Source organism: Corylus avellana, chromosome 7 (assembly GCF_965113065.1).
Source record: "Corylus avellana chromosome 7, dhCorAvel1.hap1.2, whole genome shotgun sequence".
Lineage (NCBI taxonomy): Eukaryota > Viridiplantae > Streptophyta > Magnoliopsida > Fagales > Betulaceae > Corylus > Corylus avellana.
Genome location: NC_142496.1, coordinates 24,135,083 through 24,161,866, shown reverse-complemented (window position 1 = coordinate 24,161,866; position 26,784 = coordinate 24,135,083). Strand labels below are relative to the sequence as shown.

General features: G+C 36.4%; 2 protein-coding genes across 2 annotated transcripts; both read left to right on the top strand.

Moving 5' to 3' along the window:
- The first annotated feature begins 641 nt into the window (after window positions 1-641).
- On the top strand, window positions 642-4,665 carry LOC132184932 (laccase-14-like). The gene is made up of 7 exons (XM_059598723.2): window positions 642-740; window positions 1,170-1,321; window positions 2,195-2,439; window positions 3,006-3,131; window positions 3,261-3,861; window positions 3,955-4,313; window positions 4,422-4,665. Exons 1-7 carry the CDS (start codon window positions 642-644, stop codon window positions 4,616-4,618), a joined length of 1,779 nt encoding a protein of 592 aa, XP_059454706.2. The 3' UTR covers window positions 4,619-4,665.
- A 2,111-nt stretch (window positions 4,666-6,776) lies between these two features.
- Window positions 6,777-26,620, top strand: LOC132184496 (exocyst complex component SEC6-like). Its single transcript, XM_059598147.2, has 8 exons — window positions 6,777-6,781; window positions 7,158-7,201; window positions 11,996-12,065; window positions 24,538-24,625; window positions 24,727-24,816; window positions 25,010-25,126; window positions 25,873-25,935; window positions 26,345-26,620. Exons 1-8 carry the CDS (start codon window positions 6,777-6,779, stop codon window positions 26,474-26,476), a joined length of 609 nt encoding a protein of 202 aa, XP_059454130.2. The 3' UTR covers window positions 26,477-26,620.
- The last annotated feature ends 164 nt before the right edge of the window (window positions 26,621-26,784 follow it).

Below are 26,784 nucleotides of genomic sequence, written 5' to 3'. Positions count from 1 at the left end.
TTATTGTCGTAGATCGATGTATAGCATGCACGTGATACAATTGGCAAATTGAGGCTCCTGCAAAAGGCTTCGTCTCAGCTACATGTCCACCATACAAGCACAAATACTATTAGGTAGAGACTAGATAAATAAATCTAAAAGGTGAATATCATATAGGAAAGAAACTGATCAGCAACAAAGATACGATGATAAAGTTTCTGGGTAGAAAGTCATGTCCATTTCTATGACTTTTTGGTAAACGTTACTCCAAAGTTTGCCCCATTTCATACGTTTTGTAAATGGCATCAAGCTGCAGTGTGCGCAAGCTTGATGCCCTTTTATTGTCGTAGATCGATGTATTGCATGCACGTGATACAATTGGCAAATTGAGGCTCCTGCAAAAGGCTTCGTCTCAGCTACATGTCCACCATACAAGCACAAATACTATTAGGTAGAGACTAGATAGTTAGTTCACGTACGGACGATCTATTCGGATACAGTGCATGCAGGCCTAGCCTGCAGGCTGCAGGTAATTAACAAGAAGTCATCCCAACCCAACAGCATTTCAAAACAACCTGGGACCCAAAGACAATAATATATAAATAAGACAAGAAAAGACTGTTTGCCAAGTAGTATACGAAAATTTGGCTGAAGATTCGAAGATGGGTGGTGATCTGTTCTCAAAACTCCTCTTGCTTGCTTGTCTGAGTGGCTGTTTCTTTTCCCTGGCTCGATGTGATGTACATTACTACGACTTTGTTGTAAGTCTCAAACCCATCCATGATCCACCCTCTTTAATGTTATATATATTACAATTCTATTCAAATAATCCTTAATTACATGTCACATTATTTAAATATAGTATAACTTCATGTTTAATTTTAAATAACATGATAATCTATACACAGAAACTGCCATGGGAATGAAAGAAATGCGTTGCGCTTGCTATGGACAAATATGCAATTCCATTTACAATTTTATAACTTTTTTTATATCGCTTTTATCTTTTATACACAACACATGGTCATCAAATTAAATAATTTAGTAAAATAAATGCTTGTCAAATTCAGAGTGTACGTGTGGGCTTATTTCAAATTGGTTGTGAAAAACAATCCCGTGTGTCAATAGATATTTTGTGTGCAGTTATTTTATTTCATTTTGGTTTCCCTTATTCCTCTTTCGTCTCGCAGCTACGGGAGAAAAATTTTACGAGGTTGTGTAGCACAAAAAGCATGTTGGTAGTAAATGAGAGTTTTCCAGGACCGGTAATCCGTGTTCATAAAGGGGATACGGTGTTTGTTAATGTTCGCAATGAAGGATATTATGGTTTTACAATTCACTGGTACTCTCTCTCTCTCTCTCACCTAATATCCATCTATAATTTTATTTTATTTGGTTTAGCATTTTTTATTATATAATTTGAGGTCATAATATATTATAGTTCATTTGTTTTTATATAATTCTCCTTTTCTTCGGTTAGTCTTATTTATTTGGGAAAACTTCACTTTAGACCTACGCGGGTCTGGCCGTGACCCACGCTAGGTCTCGGCTAGAGACTCACAGTGGGTGAGCAGCAGGTCACAAGGCTAGAGAACCCTTCTACTTTTTTTTTACTTTTTTTTTTTTTTTAAAGGGTAAATTTGAAATTTTATAAAAAAGTCAGAGGTATAAACGTTTTTATCTCACTTTTAACGTTTAAAATCTAACGGAGGGGTTCAAATTGATTGTAATTGAAAGTTCAGGGGTTCAAATTGAGAAGTTTGAAAGTTTTTGGGCTTATCAAATAGCGTGTAATTAAGGGTATAAAATGAAGTTTACCCTATTTCTTTTCTTGATAACAATTCTTTTTCTTCATTCGTAGAAACAAAGTTCTTTTCTCCTCATAGAATAGTTATCCTAGTTTTCTCTTAGCTAGGCAGCGAGAAAGAACAAAACCTTTAGAAAATCATAATTAGCACATAGTTAATTAGCCTTATTTCTATGTTGAAAGTCTTGTAGGTTTACAAATTTCTTTTAATTGTTCATAAAATATGTTGAATTTTTTGAATTAATTAATATTTTTTTATATGTCCACCATGATCACTAATAATAAGAGGGCAATATTGTAATAGAATAACCGTACTAATAATGTGGTGATAATAATAGTGATAATAAAGATCATGAAATAATGATACACATCGATAATTAATAAATAAATGCAATATGATGTTCACAGGCATGGAATCAGCCAACCGAGAAATCCATGGTCAGATGGTCCAGAGTATATCACACAATGTCCAATAGAACCAGGTTCAAATTTTACGTACGAAGTCATTCTCAGTACTGAGGAAGGAACTCTTTGGTGGCATGCCCACAGTGACTGGACGAGATCCAGTGTTCATGGTGCCATTGTTATTTATCCTATTGAAGGAACGACTTATCCTTATCCAAAGCCCGATGATGAAGAGATTCTCGTCCTCGGTACATTAAGTTTTGTGAATCATTTATCTAGCTAGCAAGCATTTGGAATATTTCTTTTATATATGTTTACTAATTGTCAAATGGTATATATATGGGTAAAGTCCACTTAACCCTCTTTTACTACCACCCCAATGACAATCTACCCCAAAACTATCAATTACGACAATTTACCCTCCAAACTACTAAAACAATGACAATGTACCACCCAAAGCTAGCAAAATGATGAAATTACCCCTATTGAATTTTTAATAAGACAAAAATACCCTTAAAAATTTGAAAAAAAGCTAAATTAAATTTTAATATTTTTGTTTTTATTTTAGCAAGGGTAATTTCATCATTTTTAAAAAAATTGAGGGTACATTATTATTGTTTTGGTAGTTTGAGGGGGTTAAGTGGACTTTACCCTATATATATATATATATATATATATATAGTTTAAAGAACTATAGTGGTGCAGAACTGGTAATATATTTAATTTAATTAAACTGATAAAATCCTTAAACCTTAAAATGCGTTGTGTTGGGTACGTATATACCACATACATATATACATTGTTGTAAATGCAGGATCTTGGTTTCTTGGAGACGTTAACGAGTTAGTTTACGAGGACCTCGAAATCGGAGCAGACACCCCGGAGTCAGATTCTTTTGTCATCAATGGCCAACCGGGAGACTTATTACCATGCTCTCAAGGTACACAAAATTATAAATTGTTATGAAATCATGATAGCAATTTGTTTTTACGTTCTATGCATGTAATGTTATTAATTACGAGAATAATTAAGGACCAAAATATTTGGTTTTTGTTACTTGCTTATACAGAATCAACGTACCGTTGGGTGGTTGATTATGGGAAAACATATCTTGTCCGGATAGTTAATGCAGCCATGAATGCACAACTCTTCTTTGCAATTGCTAACCACAGCCTCACAGTTGTCGGGATGGATGGGAACTACATAAAACCCGTAGTAAGAGATTATTTAATGATTTGCTCCGGACAAACCATGGACGTCTTGGTAACAACAAACCAATCTTTGAGCCACTACTACGTTGCCATAAGACAATATTTTGATGACATGCCACAATATCAATTATATGATAAAACAAATGCTACAGCAATTCTTATGTACAATGGCAACTATACAGCACCCGAGTATCCTATCTTTCCTTCCAGCCTTCCATCCAACATGGCCCTTACTGCTGCAAACAGATTTTTGAAAGGCCTTAGGAGCTTAGCAAGCAAAGATCACCCAGTAAACGTTCCACTAAACATAACTACCAAAATGTATATCACAATTGCTATGAACCAGTTTCTCTGTCCAAATGCATCATGTTCTGCGGTAGATGGAAATAAGCTTGCTTCAAGCTTAAACAACATAAGTTTTCAAAACCCGAGTACTGATATATTGCTTGCCTATTACAGGTATTCTTCTATTATCTTTTTCTTTCCTTCTGTTTGTCTACTTAATTAGAATTTGCTCTAGCTAACATTTTATTTCAAAATATGAGCATGCAGGAACTTGAGTGGAGTTTACACCGAGGATTTTCCGAACTGGCCGCCAGTTTTTTATAACTTCACTCAAAGGTTTTTGCCGGTCAATACTACAATACCGACGCCAGGGACCAAAGTCAAGATTTTAAACTACAATGAACAAGTGGAAATAACTTTTCAAGATACTAACGTATTGAATGCATCAGCGACTCATCCAATGCACATGCATGGGTATAACTTTTACGTGGTTGGATCAGGTGTTGGCAATTTCAATAATGAGACTGACCCCAAAACCTATAACTTGGTCGATCCACTTGAAGTGAATACTATAGGAGTCCCCAAGAATGGATGGGTTACCATCAGATTCAAAGCAAATAATCCTGGTAATTAAGCTCTTTAACTTTGGGAAAAAAATTAAATTAAGTAAACAAAAATCAACGATACAAACATTTACACTAAGTACTAACATTGGATGCTTTAATTTATATCAGGTGTATGGTTTTGGCACTGCCATTTGGATCGACATCTTACCTGGGGCATGAGCACTGTAATGATAGTGAAGGATGGCGGCACACCTGAGACGAGTATGCGCCCGCCCCCTCCTAATATGCCCTCCTGTAAAGTACCCTACAAAAGTACTTGGATTGAAGACTTTGGTGATTCTGATGAACAAGTTGATAAGAATTGATATGTTATATGATAATATATGACGTGGGTTGACAATTATCTATTTTAATTAAGAGTTTTAATTATCTATTTTTAGTTTTATTATCAGTAGTTTGAATATTATTTATCTATTTTTATGAAATCAACCGTCAATTTATTTTTAATTTTTTAGTTTTGTCCCCCCTCGTAATATTCTAGTTTCGCCCATGTCAACAATTATCTCAAAATTCTAATGTGACTGTTGCATCATTTTTATTTTTATTTTAGCAAAGAATGATCATTAAAGGGTTGGTTGAGACTGTACATCAACATTATGGAATAGTTGCGCGTAGTGGCAAAGCCAAGATGTTCATTTAGGGGAGGCAAACAAATTTTATGAATAAAAAAAATAAAGTTAAATAAATATTAAAAAAATATAAGGAGAAACTTCACTTACTCCCTACAAACTTTCATGCTTTTTGTAGACACCCCTTGATCGTTCAAAATCTCTCACTTTGGTGTATCCAATTTTTATTTCCTTTCACTTTTCCCATTCCATTAGGATTTTCTGTGAAATTGTAACGGAGCACTTCGCACTTGCCGCGCATGTGGAAAATTTTTAATGAAATGCCTGTTTTACCCCTGAACCCATTTGGACAGGCCACATGTCTTTCTTCTTTGCTTCTTCGTTTAGTTTTCTACCACCATTTACCTCCTCTGCTTTAGCTATAACTTGCTCTTCCTGTTTTGCTGGTGAGTCTTTATAGGCTTTCCCCTATGGCATTGATTTGTTTGTTTAAGCAGAAAAGTTAATTTGCTTTTCTTGTTAATTTTCCTTCCTGTGATTCTCTTTTTTCTTCTGGGTTTATTTTGGAATTTGATTTTCTGGGAGTTCACGTGCTGATCCTTTCGCGTTTTTGTTGATCATATCCTGTGGCTTGAATAGAAAATTCTCTTCCGGTTTTTGGAGCTTCGAATTCCTCAATCTGGTTTCTTTCCAGAGCCCAGAAAAACACTAGTCTTTTTGGGCTCTGGAAAGAGGAAAAACGGGAAAAAAAAACACACCAGCAATTGTAAAGAAACAGGGCAATAGAAACATGGAAAAGAGGAAGATGAAAAGGGTGTCCCTATCTAATCCATTTCGTTTGCCTTTTTAATCTCTTCCATGCCCACCAGCCCCCGTCTTGTCCCTCTCCATAATATCACCGCCTCAAATTTCCTTTCTACACCTTTAGCATAGCAGAGAGACTGAAAGAGCTTGAGACACGGTGAAAAAATGGTGACTGGGTGGAGAAGAGCCTTCTGCACATCCATCCCCAAAGATAGAGAAACAAACAAAGTGTTATCATCAGAGAAGCATTGCGAGAATAGTAGCGCCATTCAGAGCCCAAAAATCAGCTCCAAGTTCGGGTTTTTCTCCAACCCATCTACGCCTCGCTTGCAGTCTTAGCCGGTCTCCAGCCCCAGCCTCCGGTGCTGGACCTCCGCCACCACCGCCTAACCCACTTCTTCGTTGCTGAACAGCCCAAAACTCCAATGCAAAACCTCAACCACCCCAAAGAAAAACAGCAGCCCCAGATTGTTCCGGCAAGACCTCAAACTTTCCCTTCTACAGCCCAAGTCCTCCCCTGCCCAGTCTTTTCAAGAACTCTCCCGCCAACTCGAGCATGAGTTCGACTCGAGCGTGAACGCAAGTGCCGAAATCGAAGGTCTATTTTTTTGTGACTTTCCTCTTCTTTCAGAGGATGAAATGGTGAAGACGAGGGTTTTAATCGAAGAAGCAAAGAAGAAAGACACGTGGTATGGGTTCAGGGGTAAAATGGGCATTTCGTTAAAATTTTCCCACATGCGCGGCATGCGAAGGGCTCCATTAGATTTCACAGAAAATCCTAACGGAAAGGGTTAAGTGGAAGAAAATTCAAGTTGGATACACCAAAGTGAGAGATTTTGAACAATGGAGGGGTGTCTGCAAAAGGCGCGTAAGTTCATGGGGGTAAGTGAAGTTTCCCCAAAATATAATTAACAGAATAAGTAATTTTGTTTCTATCACTAGAATGATAATCGCAAATTTGTTTTCTTAAGCAATGATCTTGTGATAATTTTGCTAAATCTACTTCAACACGAGCTCGTTTAGGATTTGATTGGAGCTCAATGAAATCGTTGTTTTTCTCCATAATCTCATATAACTACAATTAGCGAAAATGAGGTGGGCTCTCCAACAAAATACCCAAAATAAAGTAAAAGAGTAGGACAATAATTGTTAGAATATATTTGAATGATGAGATCGATTTGATGAAGATTCACTGATGAGCAAGGCAAAAGTGTACCTAACCTTGATTGCTCTCTATGGGTTAAAAAGGTTCAATTTCTCCTTGGTTGGCTAAATCTTACTCTTTCTGAGTCTGTGCCTTACAATTATATATATATATATATATATATATATATATATATATATATATATAGAGAGAGAGAGAGAGAGAGAGAGAGGACAGAAATTTCTTTCAAATCAGTCTGGAGAATATTCATTTAAAATAGTGCTAAGTGTCTAAACATTTAAAATGCACATATCTTATCTTATCTAGGGGTGCAGGAGTGCAGGAGTTACTCATCAAACTATATCAGAAAGGTAAGGGATTTTAACCATTTCTTATCTTTCACTTGTGGTTCTTATCTTACCATATTTGAGGATCTTGGGGTGCGGGAGTTTTGTTAAGCTTTATCAGAAATGGAAGTAATTTTTACTCTTAAGGCATGTTTGGTATGCAAGAATAGACCTGGAAATAGAATAGCTATTCCATTATTTGGTTGTACCACCATTCCTCCCCTAAAATGGGGAATAGTACTTATTCCTCTAAAAAATGTAAGGAATAGCTATTCCCCCATAAATGGAATAGCCCTAAAAGTGTTTTTCCGAAAAATACGCTTTTTTTTTTTTTTTTTTTTTAATTTGGTTTTGGGCACAAAAAAGAATAAGTAATCGTTCCCCATGGGGGGCCTACCACCTCAACAGAAGCACTAGGGGTGGTTGTGGCCACCCTCGATAGCTCAAGGGTGGTCATGGCCACCCTCAATGGTGCATCAAGGGTGGTGCGAGCACTCGTATAACGCCCCACTCCAATGACACAATATTGTCCGCTTTTGGCTCCGTCGAACCAAACTTCTCAGGAAGTCATCTATCCTGGTACTATTCTCGCATAAGTACGCTTAAGTGCGGAGTTCTGATAGGGATTTGAGTGTATCATCCACATGATTCACCTTGGTCATGTGTATAATCCACACTAGACCCATCATCACTCTTCAAAGAAGCGGTGAATGCCATGAAATTGCCCTTGTCATTGAGCTGATTTGTGTCATCAGATGACTGTCTCTTAAAGTGACATTCATGGCTTTGCCTTTGGACCTTTTATAGTTAGGACAATCAGCCGTAATATGTCCAAATCCTAAACACCCTTGGCACGTGATGCCTGGAGTATTCTTCTCTTTTTTACCCTTGAACTTTTTCTTTTCATGAGAACTCTCAATGTCATTCTTCAATTTTTCACCAGATGTAGGTTGAGTATTCTCCTCTTTCTTGCCCTTGAACTCCTCTTTCTTACCCTTGAACTTTTTCTCGTCATGAGAACTACCCTCAGCTTCATTCTTGAATGTCTCACCAGATTTAGGGGATCTGCTAAAATCACCTTTCCTAAGTTTGAGAAACTTTTTGAATCTCATGGCAAGTAATGTCAAGTCCTCATCATCAGCGGAATTATTGGCCTCTTCCCTCACAATTTTTGAAGCCAAGTTATTTTTCTTGGGTCGAGGCAAGGTGAGTTCATAGTTCTGCAAAAAACCAACAACTTCTTCAACTTTTATGGTATCAAGGTCTGTGCTTACCTCATTAACAGTGACCTTAGGTCTAAATCTCTCAGGTAAAGACCTCATAATTTTTCTAACAATCCTATTGTCAAGAATTTTCTCTCCTAGGTTAAAAGAATTATTTACAATATCATTGATACAAGCATAGAATTCATCAAAAGTTTCATCATCCTTCATTCTAATCTCTTCAAATCTAGAAGTCGACATATGAAGTTTTGAATATTTTAACCTTTTTTTTTTTTCCCTTCCATAGGTGACTTCTAGAATATCTCATGCCTTTTTGGCAATTTCACACGTTGAAATTCTCTTGAACTCATCTAGTGAAACAACCATAAAGATGGCATGTACCCCTTTACTGTTCTAGTTGCATTCGGTCAATTCATCCTTAGACCATGTGTCAGTATTAGTAGTGGGTTTATTCCAACCCCTCTCAATAGAGATCCATGCGTGTTTATCCAAGGACTGCGGGAACACTCTCATGCGAATCTTTCAGTGGGTATAATTATTGTTGTTGAAATAATAAATATGAGGGAATATAAGCGGAAGCAATATAGAAAATAAACACAAAGAACTTACGGGTGGTTCGGTGTTAGACACCTACGTCCACCACTCGGAATACCCTTAAGGGCTACATTGTGCTCATTAACTTGATTTGTCTACAATACAAAGGTCCCTATTTATAGGGTAATGTCTAAATACAAGTTTGGTAATCAAATCTCCTTGATTTGATTACAATCCTAATATATGATTATAATCAACCCATAAATAGAGAATATTTCAATATCAGCATAATTATGGAATATATGGAAAATATAATATATTTTTCATATGTTCTAACATCTCCCTTCAAACTCAAGGTGAAATATTCTGGAACCTTGAGTTTGAAATCCGAAACAATGATGACAGTGGTGGCGGAGGCCGAGAACAAGCCGTAGATGGTGGTGACTGCTGGAGGAGATGGAGGCTGGTAGGCGGCCAGTGACGGCGGCAAGTGGTTGGTGAATGCGGATTCAAAAGGGCCAACAATGGGCCAAACTCCAAAAAGGGCCGACAACGGGCCAGAGCTGACAATGAGCCAAAAATAAAAAAGGGGCCGACAACGGGCTAGGGCTGACAACGAGCCAAAAATAAAAAGGGCCGACAACAAGCCAGGGCTGCCAATGAGCCAAAAATAAAAAAAAGGGGCCGACTACGGACCAGGGCTGACTAAAAGACAAAAATAAAAAGGGCCGATAACGGGCCAAGGCTGACAATGAGCCAAAAATAAAAAAGGAGCCGACTACGGACCAGGGCTGACTATGAGCCAAAAATAAAAAGGGCCGACTTGGACCAAAAAAAAAATGAAAATGAGCCCACTTGGGCAGTTATCAGATCGGCGCACCGAATCTGACCGACGCGTGGCGCGCGTAATGTGTCCACTTGGACAGCTTCTTCTTCCTTCCCTTTTTTTTTTTTTTTTTTTTTTTTCACCAGTTTCTCCGCGCCTGTCCCCTTCTTTCTTCCTCTTTCTCTGCATATTTTGCTGCAACAGAAATGGCCATGCATGACTGGAGGAAAGGCGTTGGCATAACCGGAGGAGCAGATCTGGACGGCGCGAAGCCGAAGACTAAGGCCGGCAGTGGCTTTCTTCGGCGTGGTCTGAGTGGTGTTTGTGGGTCGCGGCCTGGTGGACGGTGGGATGACGCCAGATGCAGTGCTGGTTCCGTTGACTGGAACGGCTGGAGATGCGCCAGATCTGGCAGCTTGAGCATGAGAGAGACCACCGAGGTCTTGGTGAGAGGAGTTGGACGAGGATGGCTGGGCAAGCTGCCGGAGGAAGATGATCTGGTAGTCTCCGAGGATGACTTATCGTGTAACTGTTTCCCTTCTCTACATGAGTGAGAGTGTTTTTTTTTTTTTTTCAAGAAACAAAACAATAGATTGAAGAAAAATATATAGTTCACAGGACTATTAGATCGACTAGCGTAAGCTAATAGCTATGATACCATGTTGAAATAATGATAATGCGGAAATTATAGCGGAAACAAGAGAGAGAATGAACACAAAGAATTTACAGGTGGTTCGGTGTTAGATACCTACGTCCACCATTCGGAATACCCCTAAGGGCTACATTGTGCTCATTAACTTCATTTGTCTACAATACAAAGGTCCCTATTTATAGGGTAATGTCTAAATACAAGTTTGATAATCAAATCTCCTTGATTTGATTACAATCCCAATATATGATTATAATCAACCCATAAATAGAGAATATTTAAATATCAGCATAATTATGGAATATATGGAAAATATAATATATTTTTCATATATTCAAACAATTGTCATCAAAATAAGGGGAACTGATTGAGATTGAAACGTGATAAAGGGATCAAGGATCACACTAAGAAAATTAATCCAATCAACAGTGAACCAAGGCTTTGATACCAATTGAAATTTTGGATTTAAACCCAAAGTTGTAACAAACAGTGAATATCTTAATCTTAACAATCAAGATTAATAATGTTATTAACTTTAAAGTCAAAACACCTAAAATATGAAAACCAAAATCAAAGCAAGCATAAAACAAATCAAGACAGAGATTTTGATTACGTAATGAAAACCTACAAATAGTAAAACCACTTTGGTGTTAGCCAACCCAAAAGCCATCAATTGTAGAAGACTTGTGCTACAGATTCTTCTAGTTACTAAACCTTTGTAACTTTGAAGACCCACTCTCGTAATCTCGGTAAACAACACGTTCACCTCGCACCGCAACGGCTCCAAAACCTATAACATTCTTTTTAGAATAAGTTGGTTAGGGTTTTACAACTTTTTCACAGGCGGCATCTGGACCTGGTGCAAACAAGCCAACAAATGAGTGATTCTACCAAATTGTGATCTTCATCTCGTTCGGATACCCAGCGAACAAGCTATCCTGTCCAGCTTCGTGAAATAAAAAGTTGTAGCATTTTGAATTAGCTCCAATGCCACTAAGTTTGCCTTCATTTGATGTTGGAATCAAAAGACATGGTTGTTTTTATCTGACTAGGTCTATGTTGGACAGCATACACAAAATTGAATTATCATGTCTTTGATCAACTTTTGCACCGAATGAACCCTAAACTTAAAACTTACTACCAAATATGTTTTGACACTGAATTTGTCAGTACAAAAAATGTAACAGATTTGAAATAGATAAGTCATTTTGTATGAGTTAACCAGCCCATGTGTGGATCAGTGGATGCATGTATTTTGAGTGATATGTGGGGTTCTCATAGTATCATGCAGAACCACAGGAAGCATCCAAAATTAAATTAAAAGCCATTTAGAAATTCATGTTTAACCTTTCAATAACTTGGCAATTCATGAGGCTGTGGCCCCATGGAACAACTTGATACATTTTGCTTCCGAGCCTAATCAATTAGGGATTTGGAATCATGCAATCATTGCTATTCTGCTACAGCTTTCTGCACCTGTTAATGATGAAATTCTTTTAGTTGGAAATGACAATAAGTCTTCTTAGTATTTCTTCAAACACCTCTTTTTGCATCTGAGTTGGGTTTTCTCCTTTTGCATATTCCAGAGTGGTGCGAAGGACAGGTTACTGAGTACCTGGTTGCAACATTTAGTGATTATTTCACAGATGTGAAGATGTGAGTTATCTTCTTTTCTGACCTCGGAAACCTTATATTTTCACTGTCCTAATATTTCAGTATAGTGGATATTGTTGTATCAACGCCCAAGTCAAAGATACAATCTAAAACAATAATGGTGTTCCTATATTGTTTTCAACTCAAAAGTAGTTTCTTGACATGGACAGGATTTACAGCCTTTACTATGTCCCCTTTATTCTATGTTACAACCATCTAGTATCCTTGATAGTAGCTTATGCGTGTATCAGGCTGGCATTGTACATTGATGAGTTTTTTGCTACAGTTTTAATCTTGACCGTCACTTTGTATCAAGATGAGACTGACTAGCAACTCTTTCAATTCAGATGGTTGGGGACCAACTTGAGGATGATTGGATTTCCTACTTTATACGAATATACCTAGCTTGTTTCTTGGTCGACAACAAGGAGAAAGCATGAAGCTATGTTTAATGGCTGATCTCATTGTTTGATATATATGATGAATTCCAAAATTTAGTATGATGAGTACCGAAAAGGGCATGAAATGTAGAATGATATGTAGAATGACAGCAGGAGTGAGGTGGATCGAATTAAACCAACTTTAAACAATAAATACAGTCTTAAAATGTTAATTGTCACAGATATAGCCACCCTAAAACCATTCTATATATTAAATTTTATTTCTTTTTCAACCTACTTTTTATTAACCATTGTTGTGAAATTTTTGCACAGCATATATGCACCCAAGTATGAAACTGTTGGAACGTTTTGGCCTATTTAACATGTTTAGCCACCCTAAAATTATTTTAAATGTTAAATTTTGGTTATTGGAGATGTAATATTATTATTTTTAGTGCACTAGATTTAGGCACCCTAGATTTCCTTTCTCAAGGTTTCTGCTATTATATATATATAGAGAGAGAGAGAAGCCCCAATTCAATTTTAAATATACCACTTGTCGCAATTCTAAACTATACACTTAAAAGGCTTCTACCATTATATATACGAGCTTGTACCCCGTGCAATGCACGGGTTGTTTTTAAAAATGACAGGACGGAAAAGAATAATAATAATTAGTGGATGTATAAATGATAGAAGAAAAAAAAAAAAGTTTCAAGGATGAAGCAAAAAAAAAAAAAAACCTTCTATAAAGCTTTTAAAGAAAAAGAAAAGCATTGAGAGACCATTTACAACAACACAAATGCTCAAGTCATTTTTCCATGACCTTATATATCTTTGCATTCCCAAAATAACTTTATTTAAAATACTTTCAAAGAGAGAAGTTTGAGAAATTACACTAACTAATTTCCTTCTCCTCATTCAATTAACTAATTGGCTACCCAAAATTTTTTAAAAAAATAAAATAAAAAATAAAAAATAAAAACTTTCATTAAATCATGGTTAAAAAATAAATGAATTATATCATTTCTCTTTCTTCTTTACTCAAAAGCATAAACAAAAACATAACCAATGAAATTCATAAGGTATAGGAAGAAGTCCAATCAAATAGAGCTTTTTTTCTTCCAACCATACTTTTGCATTATAAAGTTGTTTTTCTTCCAACCATATTTTTTCCATCTTTTTCTTATCTCATCCTACAAATTTAATATATCAATCATTAGATTTGTAGACTCATGTAAACTCTACACAAATTCAATGATGGATTCATCCATTCACTATGGAGATGGTTAAAAGATAGTTAAAAATATAATAAATTCTATCATTTCTCTTTATAAAAATTATAACAACAATTAAAGACCAAAAATAGAATATGAAGCACAAAACTACATAAATTAAAAAAAAAAAAAAAAAAAAAAAAAAAAAAAAAAAAACCAGACAAATAAATGTACATTTAGCATTCTCTGCTACATTATTTACCATTTTTCTTGAATTGCAAACACAATTTCCAAAGCCGAATCAAAATTAATACTAATACAATAAAATATAATCGACTTTTCCATATACTTTTCTTTCATAGGTATAGAAAGCAGTCCTGTAAATTAGATTTTTTTTTTTTCAACAATCGTTCGTATATATAACGTTAAGAAAAACTACTTTTACAATAAAAGTAAAAATATTATAAAAATTTTAACAAAAAATAGAGACAAAAAAATGGAATCAAAAGCACATAACAAAAAAATAAAAATAAATAGACTATTTACTTCTTTGCTACATCATTTATCATTCTCTCTGAACACACCCCTTCAAATGCAAATTTCATAACCCAAACATTTTTTTTTAAAAAAAAAGAAAAACACGTATTTCATCAAATAAACTAATTGCAAATTAACAATGATTAAAATCGATCCTTAATATCTATCGACCAGTGTAAAGGATAATCCATCATCAACAGTTTTGAATTTAAATATTCAAGATACACAAGATAAGAGGAGTGTTTAAATACAACCTGGTGTGGTATTTTTGTGACCAAAAATATCAATTATAAAAATAACCACTCGCAATAGAACGAATCTTTGTAGGATACGGCTATAGAGTGGGTGTCGAATCTCAAGGACTGCAGGGGTTTTGTTATCAAATTCGAAAGATTAAAATTAACTTAATTAAAAAGATATTTGATTTGATTTTCTTTAAAACTAAAGTGCATGGAAATAAAAGAGATTTAAAATAAGAGAGAGAGTGTAGGGTATTGACTTCACCTCTATCCGCACAACAATGGCTAATCATAATTAATCCAAGAAATTCATTCTATGCATGTTATAAATAAACAAGAAACTACCTTATTAAAGAATAAGCATAATCTATCTTCGGTTGGCACGGATCGTCCACCTAACCACTAAGATGCGGTACGACCCGTCTTCCCTAGGTATAAATTATCAAATTCTATAACAGGATACATATAATCAATGAATAAGTATAACCCATCTTCGGTTGGCACAGACTGTCTACCTAAATTACACTAAACTAGGGTGTAGTACAATCTGTTTTCCCTAGGCATGGCCTATCAAATCCTATTGATCATATGTCAATTAAACTCATTGTATAACCATCATCCTCATAATCACAGAAAACAAGAATGATTTGAGATCAATAAAAGTAAAATACTTTCTAAGACAAGAGAATAATTTCACAAATATTGATATTGGAATTTAAGAACAATTGCATTTAATAATTAAGAACATAAATCAATTGTAGCAATCCTCATAGTTATACAATCAACATGCATAAATTGAAAATCTAGAAATTAAATACAATCAAACCATTGTGCTTGGATAGGGTTACATCAACACCCCATGAAGGGGTTTAGCCGCTCATGATCTCCTAAGCTCCAAAGACAATTTACTGAATTTTGCTCTAAGAGGCGGTGTGTTTTTTCTCAATGCTTAGAGGCCTATTTATAGGGCTTAGGAGAGTCCTAGAAGCCCTAGGAATCCTATAAATTTCGGAGATTTAAGTCCAAGTCCAATTATGATAAAGAAAACTTAAGTCCAAATCGAAATAGGATTCGCCCAGAATTGCGTTCCTATCTTGCGGGGCAATTTTGGCAATGCGAAGCTCCGAATTAGGAAAATGATATTTCACAATGATTTGTAGAAATTTTAGTTAGCTTTCCAGTGCCGCTTGAATCACCTCAATCGGATATTTGAGCTGAAAGTTATGGCCAAAATACCGAGACGTATGCAGAATCCAAAATTGAATCCAATCCGATTTTGACTCCAATTTGAGAAATTCCGAATTAATCTCTTCCTTTATTTGATTAAACTTAACCATGATTGGTTAAGCTTAATCATATCTTCTAGGTCTTCTCAAAGTGTGCTTTTAAGCCCAAAATGAATGGAATTAATTGCATCTTTATTTATAACCTGAAAACACAAAAACAAAACAAAATCAAACAAATAACAACACTAAGGAATTAACATATGCAAATTAAGGGGCTTGAATGTGCAACATTCGGCGCTTATCACAACCTCTTTAGATAAGATAATATCATTTTGTAATTAGTTAAAGATACGATTGTAATCATGCTGTTACATTGTAAACAGATTTTATCTATATATAAAAACTGCCTATACCAATTGAAGGTAAGGTAGCAAAGCAGAAATTCTTGAGTTGTAACATGGTATCAGAGCTCTAAAAGACCAACGTCAAATTTTTTTCCTGTTTTTCCTCTTCTCTTCCGCACACCTCACCTCTCATGGCTTCCACTGTTCCTGCAACTTCTACCATTATCACCTTCACAAATTTCAACCCCATTAAGCTCACTCAAGACAATTACCCTACATGGCTACCTCAAATTGTCCCTCATCTTAAAGGTGGCAATTTGTTTGGTTATGTCGATGGCACCATTCCCTGCCCACCACCTACTGTAACCATTACAAAAGATGGAGTTTCTTCCACTGAACCAAATCCAGCATTTCTCCATTGGAACATGCAAGACCAGGTCATTCTTGGGGCTATTACTTCTGCCCTCTCAATCAAGATGATCTCTCACATCACGCGCTGCACCACATCCAAGCATGCCTGGACCACCTTGGAAACCCTGTTCAAGTCTCAATCCAATGCTCGTCTCCTACAAGTGCGATTAAAATTATCCACTTTGAAGAAAGGAAATTTGTCAATTGCTGATTATTATCACTATTTTCAGACGCTCAGTGATGCTCTTGCTGCCGTGAATAAACCGCTCACTGATTTGGAGCAACAGGCATTCCTCGTCGGAGGACTTGGATCCGAATATGATCCATTTATCACCTCTGTTACAACCAGAGTTGAACCTCTTTCTATAGAGGAAATTTATGGCCATTTACTGGCTCATGAGATGCGGCTAGAACAGATACAACCCACTCTTGACATCTCCGATGCTGGTGTGAATTTTGTCTCTCGAAATTCCAGCCATCGTGGAGGACGTGGTGGACGTGGCTCCTACCACTCATCTGGCCGATCCCACTTCAACGGCCCATCTAGAAATTATCGTGGCAGGGGGCGACAATATTCATCATATTCTAGTCATGGATCATCAAGCCGTGGTTCTTCCACTACACGACCCCTTTGTCAAATCTGCAACCGAAATGGCCATGTCGCTTTGGATTGTTATCAACGATATGATGATCAGCCATCCAATCCTAATCAACCTTCCAACCGTGATCAACCAATGCAGGCTTATTTCTCTGCACCGTCTAGTGGCCTAGATCCAAACTGGTACCCTGACTCAGGAGCAACCCATCACCTAACATCTGATCTCAAAAACTTGACCTTCCGTTCATCAAACTACAATGGATCTGACCAAGTTCACATGGGTAATGGTAAAGGATTAAACATCCACAATATTGGTGACACTCTACTTTCATCTCCCAAAGCCTCTTTTTTGTTACACAATGTTTTACATGTTCCTTCAATTACCAAAAATTTGCTTTCTGTTCACAAATTCACTCTTGAAACAAATACTTACATTGAATTTCATCCATGGCATTTTTTTGTGAAGGAACAGGGGTCGGGGAAAATTCTTCTTCAAGGCCGGAATGATGGTGGCTTATACAAGCTCCCTGTCACGGCTTCTCCTCATTCATCACCCTCTAGTAGTCGTTCATTTTCTCCCAACAATAATTTGAGTCCTTCCTTTGTGTCGCCAAAGTCTGTTTCTGCAATGGTTGGAGTTCGTACATCACCTCTAAACTGGCACGCACGGCTTGGGCATCCAGCTTTTAAGATTTGTTCTAGTGTTCTGTCAAAATTTAGTTTACCAATTTCTCAAAATAATCAGCTTTTGACTTGTCCTGCATGTCACATGTCAAAAAGCAAGCAGCTTTCTTTTTCCTTGTCCCCTACACGTGTACATCACCCTCTAGAATTGATTTACACTGATGTATGAGGACCATCTCCTTTGTATTCAACTACTGGAAATAAATTTTATGTCTCCTTTTTAGATGCCTACAGTCGATATACATGGTTGTTTCCTATGTCTTGCAAGAGTAATGTTTGCACAATTTTCTTGCAATTTCAGAAAAATGTTGAGCGTTATTTTAATTCTAAAATAAAAATTGTTCAATCTGATTGGGGGGGTGAATATCGCTCTCTCAGTAAAATTCTTCAAAATATGGGAATCTCTCATCGCCTTTCATGCCCCCACACCCACCAACAAAATGGTGCTGTGGAGCGAAAACATCGTCACATAGTCGAAACAGGTTTAGCCTTACTTTCTCATGCCCATGTTCCTCGTGAATATTGGGATTATGCTTTTCAAACTGCCTGTTATCTCATAAATCGTATGCCTACACCCCTGCTCAAAAATCTGTCTCCTTATCAACTTCTGTTTCATATTTCTCCGGATTATAAATTTTTACGTATTTTTGGGTGTGCCTGTTGGCCAAACTTACGTCCTTATAATTCCAACAAACTTCAACCTCGTTCTGTGCAGTGTGTTTTCCTAGGCTACAGTCTTCGTCATAAGGGCTATCAGTGTTTAAATCCAAAATCCGGTCGTCTTTATATTTCAAGAGACGTTGTTTTTGAAGAAGAATTTTTTCCATTCTCTGTTTCAAACAATTCATGTTCATCTGACACATCCCAACATTATCCTCTATCTACACCTATTTTGGCTCACATATCAACTCCTTTATTTTCTCCAAATGCCCCACAATCCACGCATCACACTCAATCTCTCTCTCCTCACATGCATTTGTCTCCTACCACAACACAACAATATCCCACGCATCCCACTCAATTTCTCTCTCCTCACATGCATTTGTCTCCTACCACAACCCAACCTTATCCTCCTGAAACACAAGTACACCCATTAAATGACACATCACCCTCACACCTTATCTCCCCTTCCAACACGCCAAATCTGCCCAATATCTCACCCACTCAAAATGACACCATATCTTTTCCATCTAGTTCCAATGAAACCACACGGATTCAACCCATTTCCCATGAAACCACCCAACCTTTATCTAGTTCCCATGAAACCACACAGTCATCTCCTATTTTCCAATCAACCGAACCTGCTTCAAATACTCACCCCATGACTACAAGAGCCAAAAACAACATCACCAAGCCAAAGAAATTTCATGATGATTCTCCCAAACACCCCCTTCCCCATGCTCTTTTGGTTGCAGGAAATCTCGAAGAGGTTGAACCTACGTGCTACTCTCAAGCTAGCACAGATGCAAACTAGCGTAGAGCCATGAATTCCGAATTTGACGCTCTTCTTAAGAACGACACATGGCGTCTTGTTCCAGCATCGGAGGCACACAATTTAGTTGGGTGCAAGTGGGTTTTTCGGATCAAGAGGAAAGCAGATGGCTCCATTGATCGTTATAAGGCCAGATTAGTGGCCAAGGGCTTCCATCAACAAGCCGGTATTGACTACGAAGAAACATTCAGTCCGGTAGTAAAACCTACTACGGTACGTTTGGTTTTGTCCATTGCAATCTCCTCTGGTTGGTCTATCAGACAGATTGATATTCAAAATGCTTTCCTTCATGGTATTTTAAATGAAGAAGTTTATATGTCTCAACCTCCTGGTTACTCTCATCCTCAGCATCCAAACCATGTATGTCGTCTTCAAAAGGCTCTCTATGGTTTAAAACAGGCACCACGGGCCTGGTTTTCTCGGTTGAGTAACAAGTTATTGGATTTTGGATTTCAAGCATCTAAGTCTGACACTTCTCTGTTTATTTATAAATTTACTGCACTCACCATGTTTGTATTGATATATGTGGATGACATAATCATAACTAGCTCAGACTCTACAGCTATTGAAAATCTATTACTTCGGATGAAGTCTGATTTTGGTGTAAAAGACTTGGGTGATTTAAATGTTTTCTTACGTATTGAGGTCTCTTTGGTTCAGGATGGCATTTTTTTTGTCTCAAAAACGTTATATGTTGGATATTCTTAAGAGAACAAAAATGACTGATGCCAAACCTATTTGCACCCCAATGGCAACTTCTGTGCATCTATCTTCGTTTGATGGTGAAGTTTTTAATGATCCTACACTGTATCGGAGTACTATTGGTGCTCTTCAATACCTTTCAATCACAAGACCCGACATTGCTTTTTCAGTAAATAGGCTTTCTCAGTTTATGCACAATCCACGGTTAAGTCACTGGCAAGCTACAAAACGTCTCTTGAGGTACCGCAAACAAACCATTCAGTTTGGATTAACAATCCAAAAGTCCTCTTCTCACACACTCCAAGCATTTTCTGATGCGGATTGGGCTGGATGTCGTGATGATCGTCGTTCTAAAGGTGGATTTTGTGTTTATCTTGGAAAAAATCTTATCTCTTGGAGTTGCAAGAAACAAGCAATTGTGGCATGTTCAAGTACTGAAGCTGAATACAAATCTTTGACCAACACTGCTGCTGAACTCTCATGGCTAAAATCTCTATTGGTTGAACTTGGAATTGTTATCTCGACACCTCCAATTTTGTGGTGTGACAATATAGGGGCAAAGTATCTTGCCTCAAATCCAGTTTTTCATGCTCGAACTAAGCATGTGGAGATAGATTTTCACTTTGTCTGGGACATGGTAGCATCCAAATCCATTGATATTCGTTTTATCTCAACAAAAGACCAAGTAGCAGATGTCTTCACCAAGCCTTTATCAGCAAGCCGTTTTTCTACACTCCGTAACAAGCTCAGAGTTGTTGCACCCCTACTGAGCTTGAGGGGGCGTGTAAAGGATAATCCCTCATCAACAGTTTTGAATTTAAATATTCAAGATACACAAGATAAGAGGAGTGTTTAAATACAACCTCTTTAGATAAGATAATATCATTTTGTAATTAGTTAAAGATACGATTGTAATCATGCTGTTACATTGTAAACAGATTTTATTTATATATAAAAACTGCCTATACCAATTGAAGGTAAGGTAGCAAAGCAGAAATTCTTGAGTTGTAACAACCAGGGAATGAATGTGTCAGTTTCGAATTTGAAAAGAGTGATTTTCTTAATCAAATTGGCACCAACAACTAAATATACATCACAAATGAAGAATAGAAAAAACAAAACAAAACAAAACAAAACAAAAAAATAAATAAATAAATCCAAATTTCTATACGTGAAAAAGAGGGGAATTGGTGTTTGAGTGAAAGTGAAACATGGTGTTTTAAACCAAGTCCAAAACTGACGAATTTAAAAAAAGTAATTTTCTTAATCAAATTAGCACCAACAACTACCAAAATATACATCACAAATGAAGAATATGGAAAGAAAAAAAATCCAAATTTCTATACGTGAAAAAAAAGGGGAAGTGGTGTGTTTGAGTAAAAGTGTGAAACATGGTATTTTAAACCAAGTCCAAAACTGACGAATTTGAAAAGAGTAATTTTCTTAATCAAATTGGCACAAACAACTACCGAAATATACATCACAAAAAAAAAATAATAATAATAAAATAAAAATCCAAATTTCTATATGTGAAAAAGATGGGAAGTGGTGTTTGAGTAAAAGTGTGAAACATGGAGTTTTAAACCAAGTTCAAAACTGATGAATTTGAAAAGAGTAATTTTCATAATCAAATTGACGCCAACAACTACCGAAATATACATCACAAACCTAGAATTTTTTTTTAAAAAAAAATCCAAATTTCTTTAAGTGAAAAAAATGGGAACCTTCAAAACTCCGTTGGATGAGCAAAACGTGATGGCTCATCTTTTTCTTTCTCTCTTAATTTATGATTGCTTTGCTTCTTTGTGGCAAAACCAAACGTACGATCGCCTCAAACTTCATCTCCCCAAACAATTTTGCCAACTACCCAACTTTCCATTCCCGGAGGAGTTTTCGGAATATCCCACAAAAGATCAATACTCATCATATTCTCTCTATGAATTCTATAGTTTACTCCGAAAAGATCGCTGATATCTGCGACAACCTCTTGCTTCAGGCAATTCTTCTTCTTCTTCTCCTTCTTTTATCTTCCAAAGAAACGAAAGTTACTTGAAAAAAACAGGGGACAATTAAACGCCCGTTGATAGAACTATCTGCTCAAAATCACTTGAAAAACCGAAACTAAAACCCAACATTAATGGACTTATAGAAATCTGCTTAAAAAAACAGGGGACAATTAAACGCCGGTTGACAGAACTATCTACTAAAAATCACTTGAAAAACCGAAACTAAAACCTAACGATGGACTTTTAGAAATCTGAAACGATGTTTTGTCGTTTAAAAACTTTGGCATGGTAGAATTGTGGAAACCGGATTGGCACTTGTCAAAATTTTAGAGGCTCCGGTTTAAAACTCTCCTAGAAGAGACATGTGGCAGACATATGTGATGCCACTTGTTAAAATATTGATACTAATATAACACAAATAAGTGTCATTCAAAAACCTAGAACACCTAGATAAAATATAAATAAATAAAAATTATGTATAGGGACAATTCTTCATAATCTCATTATTATGTGTATGTTTATATTAGAATATAACATAGATCTAGAATAACACATTATATTAAAATATAAATGAATTAATTGTAGTCATGCGAAAATATTCTGTTTGCATTAAATAATTTTTAAAATATTTCCTTAGGCTCATTATTTGAGTTTAAGAAAATCTGTTTGAAATTATTTAATTAGAAAATTATTTTGAATAGATATAAAATAGTCATAGTAAAAAGCAAAAATGAGGCAGTGTGGATAAGGATTATATATATATATATAGTAAACGTTCAAGCATGCAAATTGGCACAAAAGAATGACACTGTTAAATAGAAGTTTGTGTTTGTAGGCACAAAATTTTAGATGTTTCTTTTCTAATAACGTAAGTAAAAGAAAAAATACCGTCAAATCTCACGTTTAACTCCCGTCAATTTCTTTTGTTTTTTTCTACCCAAACCTCTTCTCTCTTTTCTCACCATACCCAAAATCAAATATTGCACTGCTTATCCTCTACAGCATTCTTCTGAAGTTTATCGCCAGTAAGAAGACTATGAGAGTGTTTTGAAGCTCTTTGAAGATGAAACATCATTTACAAAGCAAGTTTTCTTCCTCGGGGGAGTAGAAACCCCAATTCTCCAACAAGCTCATTCTAGAAGAGTTGAATCCAAAAATCATGACATCTACTGGATTAAAACCCTCCACTGCAGATCACCCACAACACCTCCAAAGCCACAAGCAAAACAAAAAAATTAAACCAAGATCTGAAAGGGATTTTTTGCACAAAGAAGAAGAAGGGGAATGAGACGGTGGAAGAATGGGAATGAGGCAAAAAAGTTCAAAGCAATTTTGCTGGAAAATAGATTTTGAATTTCATCTTCATTCACCCCTTTCTTCTTACATCATCCAACTTACAACCACCTCCAGATTTCAACCAGTGCAGAGGATAACTGCGGCCTCGCACTCGTCGGTAACCCTCTGGGCCCCGGTGGATAAGGCAACCTCCGGCAAATACGAAAAACTATGCCCAATAGGAACAGGTTGGGGATGATGAAGAAGGCCACCATGTGCAAAGGTTGATGTTGAAAGGCTTGCAGGAGAGAATCCATGACTCTCGACTCTCGTGGGTGTCGGTTTTGGGTATGGTGAGAAAAGAGAGAAGACGGCTTGTGGTTTGGGTAGAAAAAAAAATGGAATTAACGGGAGTTGACGGTGTTTTGTTTTTTGTTTTTTTAAACCTTAAAAGATAAATCCCAGCGGTAGAGCAAAACTACCGCAGATATGCGGTAGTTTTGTCTACCGCATGTAAGCCTCTCCCAACCTATCAACGCAATGTGTATTAGAGCATCAAATATTGTGGCCTAGATTCTCTTATCAGAACCCCTCCCTGATTTTCTCGGAGTGATTCTTCACCTTGTTTTGTCTATCTCCTTCTTCAATGGATCTCAGTGCCAACCTATTCATTGTCAATTTCGCTTCAGTCTTATTTTCACTCTCTTCACTGGCATTGTTAAAACCCTAATTCCTTTCAGTTGCTATGGAAAACTGTTGTTTTCGGGTCATCATTGCTACTGTTGTCCTTGCTGTAGCCTTTGCTTTTTCGTTACTCTCATTTCCGGAATTGCCTTTTGGCTGGGGCAAATGTTAATTCCCCCCTCCCCCCTTCCCCTTTCCAACTGCCCTGATACCCTCCTCTTGTATTCCTCTTGCTTGTTTCCTTGTTTTCCTGTCTGGATTATGAAATAAAGAGGGGTGTTTCACATTTCACTAGAGGAAAGCTCCTCATGGTTGGTGCATGGTGTTCTTCAGTTTAATATCGACAAATATTTTAATTAGAATTTATGAGATTCTTCAGCAATGATCTGTTCCTTGAACATGTCAGGTATAACTTCTGGTGTGTTGTTAATTTACATGCACGTGCCTAATTCTTCCTTCAATCTCATCATTTGTTTTAGTTTACCCCTAATCCATTCATTAGTTTGACGTAGACTTGTTTGATTATCACCAATTTTGAGACTCTGGCTTATTTAGAACAAAATTTGTTGTTGCAGAATAAAAAGATTCTTTATTACCACTTTGGAATATTGATGATGTTTCTGTTAGTATTGTATGTCGGTTGGAACACTTATTATTGGGTTGTTAATTCTGTATTTAAGGTACATTGAAGAAAGATCATTTAGGAGATTTGTTGAAGCTTGCCTGGAGGAAACTGTCATTGTTTATGTTGATCATCTTCTAACACAGGTTTTTATTTCACATTAAAGTTGACGATGTATACTCCTGTAATTTGTATTGTTATTTTTATTTCTATAGCATGATCATCTTAATGATGCTTGTGCCTGTAGAGAAATTACATCAAGGAAGAAATCATAGAACGGATGAGGCTAGACGAAGAGGTTCTCATGGACTTTTTTAGGGAATATATAAGTGTTTCTGTAAGTGCTGTTTATGTTTTGGACAATTCCATCCCCACCCCCACCAAAAAAAAAAAAAATCCCAAAAGATATGTGCTCTTATGTTGAAGTAAATTTGTTTCATGAAGATAATAACTGTTTTATTCTTGGTTAGATATATCTCTCAGTTTCTTGTAATGCTTCTTTGTGCTAATTTTCCTGACTCGGATTGCAGAAAGTTGAAAACAGAGTTAGGATACTGAGTGATTTAAGAGAACTTGCTTCAGCAGAGAGCCTGGATACCTTCACACTCATTTACACAAATATTCTTGAACATCAACCCGACTGCCCGGTAATCTCCTCTATTAATAAAGACTTATTTTTCCATGACAACTTTGCTACTGAAAATCTGGAAACACTATTTTCTTTCAAGACTGACATCTTAAATAAATGGGAAACTGCACCTTAATACGCCCTCAATCTACCATACAATTTGCAATGTCCCCCTATCTTTTAATTTGGTTAATGTACCATTGGGGTTGTAATGTCAAAAATGGCAAAAATACCCTTAAAAACAATTCAGAAAACAAAACAAAAAAGTAGGAAAACAATTACTTGAGTGACCCACGGCCACTTTTCTAAATTTTTTTCCATAACTTTTTATATCATGGAGGGTATTGTTGTCATTTTTACTCGCAGAAAGGGGACATTGTAACCCCCAAATGGTAATATTGGGGGGACATTGCAAATTTAGTGGTAGATTGATGGGGTAAGGTTAGTTTTCCCTAAATAAATCAAATGTCTTTGAAGTTTATTTTGTATCTTGAAAAATTAAATTTTTGGTTACCATCTCATCCATGCTCTTCCCTGTCATGTTATTAAGAAACTTCTGGTTCACTGTTTTTATTTTAATGTATCTGTCAACTGCAAATAAGAGCACTAGCCCAAGGTAATTGAAAGTAAGACATAATATTAAGTTTGGAATTTCAGTACTCTCTTTAGTTTATGCTAATTTTCTGCCACAAAAAGTAAGGTATTAGAAATCTGGCCCTAAAGGTAATTTTCTGGTATAAAAATCTCGATGTTTTCCTATTACAGCCTGAGGTTGTTGAGAAGCTTGTTGGACTACGGGAAGGCATACCAAGGAAGGATGCTAAGGAGGTATGTGCAACCTTATCATTCTTTCCTCAATATCAATCAAAACTATACTGTTGGATGCTAAAATACGAGAAGGTCTCAGATTTTCTTGGGGTGTATTATGATGCCCCATGGGAACCCAATTACTGGACAGTGATTTAGCAGAATGGGTTCTATGTAATCATGCAACTAACTCACTTATGAAATATGGCGCTGCTTTATATATGTTACATGTATAAACTTCGGTGGTAGATTAGTTCCTGCATTAGTTTTGGGTGTAAAGTGACCCCAAAGTTCAAAAACAAGAAACAAATCTTGATGTCATTTGCTTTTGTTTTATTTCCCTGTGTGAGACAATATTGCTTGGGTGAAAGAGGCTTTTGAGTTCTGTCTTCTGCGGGTTTGAATATTGTCCGTTATCTTTGCCAAACAGGTAGTACAAGAGTGCAAAGAGATTTACGAGAATTCTCTAGTCGATGGGAACCCTCCAAAGGCAGGTTTTGTTTTTACAAAAGTGAAGTGCTTATCAGTCTCAAAGGGATCTCTGTGGCGAAAGCTGACTTAGTAGTGCAATTTCAATACATTTGTGTGGATCAGAGAAACGATGCTGTCATTTGTATAGACCTGTTAACCTTCTTTAATTGGAAAATTCCCATTTGTATTTATTCATTTTTATTGATAGTGAATAGTCTCTTCGAGTTCTTGTACATACCATTGCTCTCTCTCTCTCTCTCTCTGGAGCAAATAAATTAAAGTCGTTTAAACTTCGAAGTCACAGTATGACATAAATCAGTTTGAAATTTTAGGGTTTTTTTCACCCAAGATTTCAACAATTTGTATAAATATATTGATTGAAAAACTTCAGAATCTTTG

What these genes read in the sequence shown, in the direction of transcription:
- LOC132184932 (XM_059598723.2), top strand. Translation starts at nt 642, where the DNA reads ATGGGTGGTGATCTGTTCTCAAAACTCCTCTTGCTTGCTTGTCTGAGT. An exon ending in TACATTACTACGACTTTGTT is followed by an intron (nt 741 to 1,169) that starts GTAAGTCTCAAA and finishes TTCGTCTCGCAG; the next exon opens with CTACGGGAGAAAAATTTTAC. An exon ending in ATATTGCTTGCCTATTACAG is followed by an intron (nt 3,862 to 3,954) that starts GTATTCTTCTAT and finishes ATGAGCATGCAG; the next exon opens with GAACTTGAGTGGAGTTTACA.
- LOC132184496 (XM_059598147.2), top strand. An exon ending in AACATCAACCCGACTGCCCG is followed by an intron (nt 25,127 to 25,872) that starts GTAATCTCCTCT and finishes TTCCTATTACAG; the next exon opens with CCTGAGGTTGTTGAGAAGCT. An exon ending in CAAGGAAGGATGCTAAGGAG is followed by an intron (nt 25,936 to 26,344) that starts GTATGTGCAACC and finishes TTTGCCAAACAG; the next exon opens with GTAGTACAAGAGTGCAAAGA.